Source organism: Bos mutus, chromosome 6 (assembly GCF_027580195.1).
Source record: "Bos mutus isolate GX-2022 chromosome 6, NWIPB_WYAK_1.1, whole genome shotgun sequence".
NCBI classification, from domain to species: Eukaryota; Metazoa; Chordata; class Mammalia; order Artiodactyla; family Bovidae; genus Bos; species Bos mutus.
Window position 1 is genome coordinate 14955184 of NC_091622.1, and position 12055 is coordinate 14967238.

The 12055-nt window shown below is 37.7% G+C and overlaps 1 protein-coding gene and 1 long non-coding RNA gene across 9 annotated transcripts in view; one reads left to right on the top strand and one right to left on the bottom strand.

Annotated features, from left to right (window-relative positions):
• The window catches only part of LOC138988210 (uncharacterized), a 141868-nt gene that overhangs the window by 75084 nt on the left and 54729 nt on the right, over positions 1-12055 (top strand). The gene's annotated exons all lie outside the window — the stretch shown is intronic.
• ENPEP (glutamyl aminopeptidase) overlaps positions 1-12055 on the bottom strand; it is an 80134-nt gene that overhangs the window by 28000 nt on the left and 40079 nt on the right. Inside the window, exon 11 of the mRNA XM_005896222.3 lies at positions 4018-4097. Within this exon, the coding sequence (XP_005896284.1) occupies positions 4018-4097 (80 nt within the window). The remainder of the gene's footprint in view (positions 1-4017; positions 4098-12055) is intronic.

The following is a 12055-nucleotide window of genomic DNA, read 5'->3' on the forward strand; positions in this document are numbered from 1 at the left end:
GATGAAACTAATAGCATAAAATATGCTCTCAACAATAAGAGGAGCGATTATTCAGGGTAGGTTAGAATTGCCAGAGAAGGCCCTGAGATGGAGATCTTCTTCTTTTGTTAAAAAGTACATGATTAACTGTTTTCATGTTTAAAATACTGTGCACAACACAAATGTGAATAAAAGACCTTAGGGGAAGCCCCACTATTGCCTGGGAAATTTCTAGCTGATGAATCACCAAAGAAACCAAGAAGGAGGAGGTGGGGCTGGTAACCTGAGCTGGTTGCCCATTCAGTACCCTCAGGACGTGCTGTCATCTGCGCTCTGAGCTGGGAGTTGAAGATGTCCCTAAACAGGAAACAGGAACTTATTGCATAGCCTAAAAATGGAGCAGGCACTTTGAAGTAGGAAGAGATGTCTAATTTGCTTCTGGCTAAATGACCAGTCATGATTCTGAAATTGCAGATAAAGATAGATTTGTCATCAAAGCTCTGTGGACATTAGAGCCACTTCATTCATTCCTTCAATTAACAATTACTAGGTATCTGCTGGAGATACGGAACAACCACACAACAAAAAATAAGCTTCATTCTCAAGGAATATTCTACAGGGAGGGAAGGGACAGATAAAAGTCGGTAGTTACAGCAAAAGAAATGTCTCAAATCTAATGACAGAGGGATTGAGGTTGCCCTGCAAGCCCTTTGCTCTCTCCCTTTCATACTAACATTTTCTGTCCATAGCACTGTTTGAGTCTATACGCAGTCCTATTATCCACATAAACTCTACCTGTAGTCCCCCTAACCCTCAGACAGATGTCCCTTTCTTTACTAACTTTTCTCAACTTCCAGATCTCCACTTGTATTTCTCCTGTGAGCCCCTTTGGCTCTTACCACACCAGGCCCTTATGACATGGTGTTATATTTGCCTGCTGACTCGTCCACACCCTCCCTAGACAGTAAGTGCTGCTGCTGCTGCTGCCGCTAAGTCGTTTCAGTCGTGTCCAACTCTGTGCGACCCCATGGATGGCAGCCCACCAGGCTCCCCCATCCCTGGGATTCTCCGGGCAAGAACACTGGAGTGGATTGCCATTTCCTACTCCAATGCATGAAAGTGAAAAGTGAAAGTGAAGTCGCTCAGTCGTGTCTGACTCAGCGACCCCATGGACTGCAGCCCATCAGGTTCCTCCATCCATGGGATTTTCCAGGCAAGAGTACTGGAGTGGGGTGCCATTGCCTTCTCCGAGACAGTAAGTGCTACAAAGTAAGAATTGTGAGGATTTTTCCCTCGGCATTGTCTCTATACCTACCCCTGTGTCTGGCCCATTAGTTAATGTCCAGTAAATACTTGTTTGAAAGTTATTTCAAATTAATATTTTAATTAATTAAGGACTAAGTTCATTATTAAAATATTATGTCTAATAAGGACATAATACATATAAGAAAAATATTTATTATTAACTCCTGAAATCTATTTTCTGGACCACTGGAATTTTCTGGACCACTGGAATAAACTTCAGTTACCTGGAAGTTTTTCTTTTATGAAAACCTCAGTTTATGAAAATTCTGGAAAGATAGTGTTAGTGAAAATATATTATCCATGCTTTTAAATTTGTAAACATCAAATCAAGAAGATTCCCAGATGTTCCTCCAATCTTCAGTTAACCAGTGGTGACCAATGGGGAAAATATGTAGTAATATTTCAGCCAAATCCACTGAAAATTTCCCAAGGGTATCCTAGCCTCGTTATGTTGTTTATTGGTGCTATCGAACATTTTTTTTTTTACTGTATTTTTTTCTGTCTCCATTTTCCTTTGGCTTACGTAAGAAAAGGGTCAGAAAAGATCTTGGTATGCAAACAAAATTATCCTATATAAAATACTCATCTGGGTATTCTAGAAGAATTTCGGAGAAATCGCTGACTACATCAATTAAAGTTAGTATAAATGACCAAGAGAAAGTTTTTGTCGTAAAGGCAACAGTAAAGGGTCTTACCTTGACAATAGCAAAGCTGGTAGAGCTTTCAGTACAAACTAAAAATCACAAAATAGGGCTTCCCTGGTGGCTCAGTGGTAAAGCATCTGCCTGCCAATGCAGGAAACACAGGCTGGATCCGTGATCTGGGGAAAATCCCACGTGCCGTGGAGTAACGAAGCCTGTGGGTCACAACTAGTGAGCCTGTGCTCTAGAGCTGGAGAGCCAAAACTATCGAAGCCACGAGCTGCAACTACAGAAGCCCGCAAGCCCTAGATCCCCTGCTTTGCAATAGGAGAAGCCACCACAGTGAGAAGCCCACACGCTGCAACCAGAGAGCAGCCCTGCTCAACGCAGCTGGAGAAAAGCCTTGCAGCAATGAAGACCCAGCTCAGCCAAACATACACAAATAAATAACATTATTTTTAAAATCACAAATAATTTATAATAAAAAATAAAAAAGAAACAAAGCTGAAAGAACCTTATGGGAGCCACATAGAAACTTGTACACAAATGTTTATAGAAATATTATTCACAATAGCCAAAAGACAGAAACAATCCATATGCTCATCAACTGATGAACAGATAAACAAAAGGTGGTGTATCAATATGATATGACTATAACTTGGCAATAAAAAGGAATGAAGTACTGATACATGCTATGACATAGATGAATTTGAAAGCAAGCTAGGTGAAAGAAGCCACTCACAAAATGCTATAGATACCATTCCATTTATATGAAATGTCCAAAATAGCCAAAGCTATGAAGATAAAAAAATAGATTAGTTGGTGCTTAGGGCTGGGAGTATAGGAGATTAGAGGAGTTGATAGCTAAAGGGTGTGGAATTTCTTTTTGAGGTGACTGAAATGCTGTAAAATTGATTGTGGTGATAGTTACACGTATCTGTGAATGTAAGAAAAACTGGATTGCACACTTTAAATGGGGGGATTTTATAGTACATGAATTGTATCTCAATAAAGGTGTTTTTTTTAAATTTTTAATCTGCTGGAAATAGGGTAAAAATTTACTTGCCAGAGGAAATGAATTACTATTTTAGAATATTTTGCAGGAGCAAACAGGCATATGTAAATAGAGGGTAGATGATCTGCTTTTATTCTTGAGAAGCAATGGGTGAAAGTCCATGCCAAATGCTATTTGGAAACCAAGTCCTCATGGGATGGGGTGAAGAGTCTCATTTTGATTTAGATAAGAAGCGACTTTGAAACACAAAACAAGCACAATAGCAGAAGTATAGAAAGCAGGATTCTTCTTGGATAGTTGCTAAAACTTGCCTTTTTTTTTTATTATTTTTTCAGCGATCTGTAGTAGAAAACATGTGGTAAGGTCTTGTTTTCATATAACTCTAAAATTTTTCAAGAAAAGAAAATACAAATGAATGGAGATAGAATACAGAAATATATTTCTAGTTGACTTAAGTGGGTGGAACAGTCACAGCTGAACTTTAACACAGGCCAGGGCCAATGCATTCACTTAGGGATGCGGATGGGTGGATGGGTAGATGAATGGATATAGATATAGATAGTCCCTTGAGCTACTGGTGACAACTTACAGCTTAGAAAAAATAATTCAGTGTCATTAAAAATTCTAGTGTCATGCTGGTTTGAGGAAAACATTAGGTCTGATTTAATGGCAGTATTTAAAAGGTCAGGCTTGTCACATAACATTTTAAGAAATTCAATGACATTTGATATTTAAAAAAAGAAAGGAGAGAAGGAAAAAAGAAGGAAAAAGAGGGAAGAGAGGAAAGGAAAGAAGAGAACTGATATACTGATCTTCTAGTGGTTGGGTGTATGACGCTTCTCTTTGAATGTAGGTATTTATTATTGTGTCAGTTATGGTAAATCGTTACAAAGAATTTCTTAAGGCAAAAAATTCTCATTATTATAGATAAGGATTTGGGCTCATCAGTTAATTAAGAGATTTCTTTTAGCTGAAATGTACATCATAAGTTCAAGTTTTATTGTTGTTTCTTTACACATACTTATTTAATGTAGTACATTAATTCAAGGAAGAAATAAATCAATTGACGATATTTACCTCCTGTTTCTGACCTATTGTATAATGTAATCCTTTGTTCATCATCTTCAGTCCATTTAATTGGAATATTCCATGTGTAACTAGTTTTTAAAAAGAAAAATTTAACTTTGATTACTAAAACATAAAAACATTTCCCAAGTAAAAATAGACAAGCATAAAAGGCAATAGACAAGCATATTTTCCTCATAAGCAATTATCTAGTGTATAGTATACAATTAACACAGTTAATACATTATACTCTTTTATGGTAAGGATAGGCTATGTAATTGCTTTCAATTTATATACATCTTTAAAATTTGGAAATCTGTTTCAGAAAATTAGCTAAGGTGAAGAAGATTATTTCAATAAAATGCCTTGAGACTTTGGGATAGAGGTATTGCATAAATATAAGAATTATATATATTATGTAAGAAAACTGAACATTCACATACATATTCGTATTCACTCTAATATGCTATAGTTCCCATCAAGGAACATAATACATTGTTAGAATTCAGAAGACAATCTTAAAATGCTGTAAAGGAAATAAAACATTTTAGAAATTACATTGAAATGACACTACCACCATCATCCCTTAAAATGTCTCATGCTCTTTAAATATCTCCTATTTAGAATCATGTGAACCAGTGTGCTGCAAAGAAAATCACTGGGCAAGCATGTTTCAGGGATTTTTAGTGTTTTCTTTAGCTCCTTAGTATTTTCTCATGGCGCCAAGGGAGGAGATGAGCTTTGTATTTTGATACAATATGTACACCTAATATTTACTCTTGAAATCTCTTAAGAGAGATCATAAGTATCTTTTTGGTTGTTCTCATTATCATACCTTACCAGTCGAAAAATACAGGAAATCTAGAGAAAAGATGAATCTGAGTTTGGGTTTAGGTTTCACCTCATAGTTGACCAATGATCTGTGGTCATTCAAGTCCCTAACAGAGAATGGGGGAATGATATTTCTCCCTTTCAAGATATAATAAAATGTATATAATTCAGAGAGATGTGTTTGTCATCTGCATGAAAGAAGTAATCCTTTGTTTTATAATTAGTGAAATGTTTTATAGATTGAGCTTTTACTAGCTTTCTTGAAGGATTTTTTTGCATTTGAATATTTTCGGCTGTAAGTTTCACAGAACCAATACATGAACTGTTTCTTGGATCTTAGACATTGTCAGTGGTCCCTCCTTATCCCCTTGAATCCCTTTGTCGTGTTTGTACTTCCGGTTGTAGATTCCAACGTGCTTTCCCTGCCAACAGCCAGCACCGGGTCTGTCTGTCCGAGGACTGCCCTCTGGCTGCCTGATCAAGGAAAGCCAGAAGTTCCTGAAAATGTACATCCTTGGGTGCGGTCTTTAGCCAATGATGGCTGGGCATGAGAGTGTTCTTTGCCCCATCTTGGCAGGACCACGCTGAAGCACGGTCTAGAAGTTCCTTACAGGGTAGTTGCCTTGGACAGCACCTACCTGTTGTACTTTGCTGTTTGATAGCCCACCGCCCAATCCCCCACCAGCCTTTCCTAGATTTCCTTATGAGTCACTCTCACTTGAATGATCAGAGTCTGATTTTAGTGAACCTAAGAATGATACCTTATAACTTCTTGACAGATAGACAAAGAAACGTTTTTTAAAAGTCATATCCTACCTACAGATTTCACTCTCACTGCTCTGCTGATTTGGTGTTGCTATGTAGACTAACATTGCATTCTCTTCAGCTTTCCCCCTTGCCAACCCAACTGAAACAACTGATTCTGCAGTGTCTGGATACCCTATGTATACAGTTAGGATTTCACACTTCCACTGTCCCCTCTAAGACATGGTGTTTGGGACTAGGCTGTGCCTGAGAGTAAGCATAAGACATATTACTAAGGTCATATAAAAAAATATTACTCTGAGGTCTGTAAGAGCATCATAAGACAAAAAAGTTTAGAGGGTTGAGGCTATATAATTTTATAGTTTTGGAACCACTTGCAGGATCTAATATTATCTGAGTAAAACAATAGATTTGAGAGTACAAAATATCAAGAAATAGAAATTACATAAATGAAATGATAGAGTTTCTTATATGTTATCTAAACTTCAAAAGTATATTTTTAAAGGTATAATTCACTTTTTAAAAGACTGGCTGATATGCTTAGTTCCATTGGCAATAACGTTTTTTTGTTGTTGTTGTTTGTTTGGAGAGGGATCCATAATGCAGGAGTAGTTGTAAAAAATCCAATTCCACAGGTTTAAAAACACCATTGGCTGCCTTTGACTTAACAAATCAGTGGATGTGAATGAGAGAAGGGAACAACTACTGTGAAACATTCCCAATGGCAGTTTGTTTCTCAAGAAAGAAGTATATTTAAAAAATTTTATATGTGCAAAGACTATTAAATAGCAGTATTAAAGATAGCCAATCTGATCTGCTAGAACATAAACAGTAACTGTAAAAAAAACAATTTATGGTTAATAAAATGATCACATAAATTATGTAGGTTTATATAATTGAACTGTCACCTGATAACAGATCAGGTCTAAGTATCAAATCATTCACGTATTATGAAGAGGAAAGGATGAAAAACAAAGTCTTCTCCATCATAATCTGTCCTCTCCAAAATAAAGCATATACAGACATTCCCTGACTGACTTCATTGGGCCTAAAAACTCAAATTTTCCTATATTTTGGCGTGAACTATTAATTTTCAGAACCTGCACTCCAGCAAGATATCCAGTTTCTCTGAATTTCATTTATGGTGGGAGAGCTGAGTGTCTGAGGCTTTCAGGGGGTTGTGGGGGTGGGGAGGCTGGTAACAGGTTTCAACAAGGTGACCACCACTGGCTTCTCCAGTTTAAGTGCCAATCAGTTTATTGGAAGTAGCTTATTTAATAATTCTGAGTGTTCTTCATCCTCCATGCCTTAGACAGAAAGTTTTTGGCAATTTGAATTTTTGGAAACACCTGAGGTGCTACTCATGTGACTTAATTCCCAAAGTCCTGAATTGGAAGCCAGGAAACAGATTCTGTTCCCTACTACATAGAATATGTATCATAAAGTGGGTCTATAAAGCTTTTTCAGTTCTCTAGAAATATGGCTATGACCCCTATAAACAAGATGAAAACAATGTTCTAAAAGGAGATTGTTCTTTGCAAATTCATCTGAATCGATTCCCTGTACACTGTTTATTCTTTAACTGGAAATTTTAGCTCAAGTCAATCTTTGGAACATCTGCCACATGCCCCCAGCCCTAGCCCCCTCTCCTGGTGCAGGCCCCAGCAACTCCATCACCTCTCACAGGGGTCACCCGCTATAATATGATCCTAACAGGTCTCCCTGAATCCACACTGGCCCCACGTGATCTGTCCTCCATAGGACACTAGAGAGGAACTTTGAAAAATGTAAACGTGATCCTGCCTGTTCTTGCCTTAACTTCCTTGAATTTGCACACTCTTTTGTTCAGAATCTTTAACGTGCTCTGCACGCCTGGCCCCCGCCTTCCTCTCCAGCTTTATCCCACCCCCCCGCCAACTCTTCCCAGGGCCTCTTTGTCACCCAGTTCTTGGAGCCAGACTGCCTGCATTCAAATTGAGGGTCCATCACTTGCACTCTGTGCAACCTTGAATAAGCTGTTTAATCATGTTCTGCCTAAATTTCTCCATCTGTTATAATAAAATACTCTAAAGGACTTAAAATTGTGGCAGCTACTTAGTAAACGCCCGATCAGTATTGCATATCATATGTATAATGCTCCTTTTCAACGTTAGAGACTTCATACGTGTTTTCTACTTTGACAACCCTGACAGTCACCCTCAACATCAATTTTTACTCAGTTTAAGAATCACTTCCTCAAGACAGAAAGTCTTCTGTAGCCTTCTCTACTCCACCACACCTCTTGCCTCAGGCTCAGTGTATCAGTGGACACATATGGCAGGAGAGAATAATTACTGTGAAACTTCCAAATGCAAGCTTGTTTTGCGAGAGAGAAATGTTTCTAAAATTTTAATATCCAGAGGCTCTAGCAGTATTAAAATGGGCCAATCTATTGATAATTTGCTGGAACATACAACTAACTATAAAAGAACCAGCTTACGGTTATTAAATTAAACACTTCCTGAGACACTTTCTTTGCACTCTGTAATTCTCCTTCCTCATATTATCCTAATTGCTATTGAATAACTGATCTTGTGATGCTTTACATATGTGACTGTAAGATAAGGTCAGTGAGACTATTCAAAATGAGAGGAAGAAGGTGAAGGGTCTTTAAAATAGAAATCAGGCAGTGGCGATTAGAAGCCACCTGGAGTGTGGTGGGTACAAAATTGTCTCCACCCAAAGCAAGTGTTAAGCTAAAAGACAATTAAAATCAGCATGGATGAAATTTGAATGGTGTCTAGGGAATTTAGTGTATGGCTTTGGAGAAGGCAATGGCACCCCACTCCAGTACTCTTGCCTGGAAAATCCCATGGACAGAGAAACCTGGTAGGCTGCAGTCTATGGGTTGCAAAGAGTCGGACACGACTGAGCGACTTCACTTTCACTTTATTTAGCCAGAATCCTGTCTAGGAGGCGCTTCAGTTGGGTAGGGGGTCAGTGGCTGGGAGATCCTACGGTTGTGGTTTTGTTCTCTTCAGTTGGGAGCAGTTGGTACTCCATTAATGTCTACAAAAATAACTAATTATACAGCAATGGCTGTAGTATTAACTCTTTTGTAAAAGTTGTTGTCATACAAGGGTGATAAGTTTGGAAACCACTGGCTGTGTGGCTCATATTTTGTCAGCTTTTACAATAGTTGAGATGTTTAAGAAATCTGGCAAATTAGAGGGAATGACATATTGGATTTGTAATTTTAACTGAAATTCTTAGAATATCTTAACTCAGTAGTCATGTTTAAATGTCTAGAAAAATCTGATTTTGCTGGGGTTTTTTTTGTTATTGTAATTCTATTGGACTGTAATTGACTTACAATGTCAGTTTCAGGTATATAGCATAATGATTCAGTAATATATATGCATATATCATTCTTTTTCAGATTCTTTTCCCATATAGGTTATTGTAGAATATTGAGTAGAGTTCCCTGTGCTATACAGTAGGCCCCCGTTGGCCATCTGTTTTATAGAGTGTGTGTAAGTTAATCCCAAGCCCCTAATTTATACTCCATCACCGTGTTTCCCCTTTAGTAACCCTAAGTGTATTTTTGAAACATGTGAGTCTGTTCCAAATATCATTCCATATATGTGTGATATCATATGATATTTGTCTTTCTCTGAATTCACTTTACTTTGTATGATAATCTCTAGGTCTGTCCACGTTGCTTCAAATGGCACTATTTTGTTCCTTTTATGGCTGAGTAGTATTCCATTGTATACACATACCACATGTTCTTTATCCATTCTTCTGTTGATGGACATTTAGATTGCTTCCATGTCTTGGCTATTATAAACAGTGCTGATGAACACTGGGGTACATGTTTCTTTTCAAATTACAGTTTTCTCCAGATATATGCCCAGTAGTAGGATTGTTGGATCATCTGGTAGTTCTGTGTTTAGTTTAAGAAAACTTCATACTGTTCTCCATAGTATTTGTACCAATTTATGTTCCCACCAACAGTATAAGAGCATTCCCATTTCTCCATACCCTCTCCAGCATTTATTGTTTGTAGGGTTTTTGCTGCTTGTCATTCTGACCAGTGTGAAGTGATACCTCACTGTAGTTTTGACTTGCATTTCTCTGATATTTAGTAATGTTGAGCATCTCTTTATGTGCTAGAAGAGTCTCATTATGTAAAGTTAAAGGTTTGAGGATTCCCTGGTGGCTCAGACGGTAAAGCGTCTGCCTGCAATGTGGGAGACCCAGGTTCTATCCCCGGGTCGGGATGATCCCCTGGAGAAGGAAATGGCAACCCACTCCAGTATTCTTGCCTAGAAAATTCCATGAATGGAGGAGCCTGGTGGGCTATAGTCCATAGGGTTGCAAAGAGTCGGACATGACTGAGCAACTTTTCACTCACTCACTCTTTTTGTTGTTGTTGTTTTTAAAGCTTAATGTGTTGAAAATGTCCAAGAAATTTGATATGCCATATTTATGAATTTTAATTTGTTATGTCCATAAAAATGTATAGAAAAGTATTTTTAATTAGATTTATAAATCTGTGTCTTTAGGTGTTTATATTTGAAATTGTAAATGGAATTTAATAACATTTTCAGTAGTATTGGGGGCTTCTCTGATAGCACAATTGGTAAAGAGTCTGCCTGCAATGCAGGAGACCTGGGTTGGGAAGGTCCCCTGGAGAAGGGAAAGGCTACCCACTCCAGAATTCTGGCCTGAAGAATTCCATGGACTGTATTCTCCATGGGGTCGCAAAGAGCAGGACACAACTGAGGGACTCTTACTTTCACTTCACTAAGTAGTGTTGTTTAGAAGTTTCTTATAAATGAAATATACAAAATAATTTGATTGATTGAGTTTGTAATTGTTAAAATGTTCAGGAGAATTTCATTTATGCATTGTAAATAAAGACATCCTCAATCAAAAACTAGGGAAACTGCTATTGAAAAGTCTCCTCTACTCTACCCACAGGCCAGCACCTCTCTCAGAAGCACCCCCTTCTAAATACTTCTGGTTTTGGTTCTTCGGATGTCTAATCCCGTAACTGTAAATACCTCTATATTTTTTAGGTAGTATTTATTAACTCACTCACGAAAGAGGGTGATTTAATTCACTTTTCACTGCTTTCTTTTTCATTCTCCCTTTAACAGTCAAATTTTAATAAAGCAAAATTGTTATTGTTATCAGACTGTGTATAAGTTACAGTTGTTCCTTTAGATAATATACTCATACTGCCGTTTCTTGTTTTATAAATTTTAGAATTGCTACTCTCTCCTAACTGTAGAATAAGGTTCTCTTGTGCAGTGCTGGTAAATGCTCAATAACTGGTTCTCAGGGTGGAGTGGAAGGTGGGATGTATTATTTGCTGATTTCTATTAACTCACATCATGACCAATTTCAGGCTACTGGAATGACATCTCTGAGTTGGGATTAAAACCAGCTTCAGTCCACCACTGAATCAGTATCCCAACATTCTTCTACCCTTTCTTCCTTTTCCACCTCCTTTCTTCTGTCAACTATTTTTTTTTTCTTGTTACAGTGTTAAAACTGTACAATCTAACCTGCCACCAGAACAGAATTATAACATGTTATCCATTGGTTGATTATAAAAACTAAAAGACAATAAATAACATATATGGAGTTAAGCTGTATACCTATTGTTGGCCAAGAAGTGTGTTGAGTTATATTTCCTTTTCTATGGTTTGATTTCATGGCCCTTGAGTCACTTAAGTAAAAATTTCCCCTAAGAGTAAAATAGACTCCTTGTTGGGTTTCCCTGGTAGCTCAGTGGTAAAGAATCCACCTGTCAGTGCAGGAGACTCCTTTTCCTTATACTTTATCAGTGGCATAAAATCATTCTACCTACTTCTTTTTTTTTTTTGGATCACAATTTTTACATACGGCCTTGATTTTTTTTTTTTTTCTAATTTTTCTTCTTTATGGTTGACCACACTGATAAGCCTTCACCAACTCCTCAATTTTGCCATCCTCCCAATCATACTGTCTTTTTTCCTGCAGATCACCTAACTCAGCTCCAGTCCTCCTGCTCTTAGGGCACTGTAAGCCCATTGGATGGGTGCTGGTCTGCATTTCCTTTCATGGATCTCCTAGGACAGATACACTGTTTCCTGGTTCCTGTGTCTTCCTCTTTTTTTATATATTCGTATTTTTTCTCTCCCTGCTCCAGTTCACCTGGAGTGTAGCCTTAGTAACTTTCTAAGTGCTGTGTGGAAAGCATTTTCTGGGGCTGCATGTCAGAAAATGTCTTCACTATGCTGTTACATTTGGTTTAGGGACTGGGTAGAGAATCGGAGGTTGAAAATATTTTTTGCATCTACATTTCAGATGTCTGCTTTATTTTCTTCTTGTGTTCAGAGTTGTTGTGAAGAATTCTAATGTCACAGTAACTCATGTACCCTTATTCTCTGAAATTTCATGAGGCTGTAGCTAAGAATGTTTT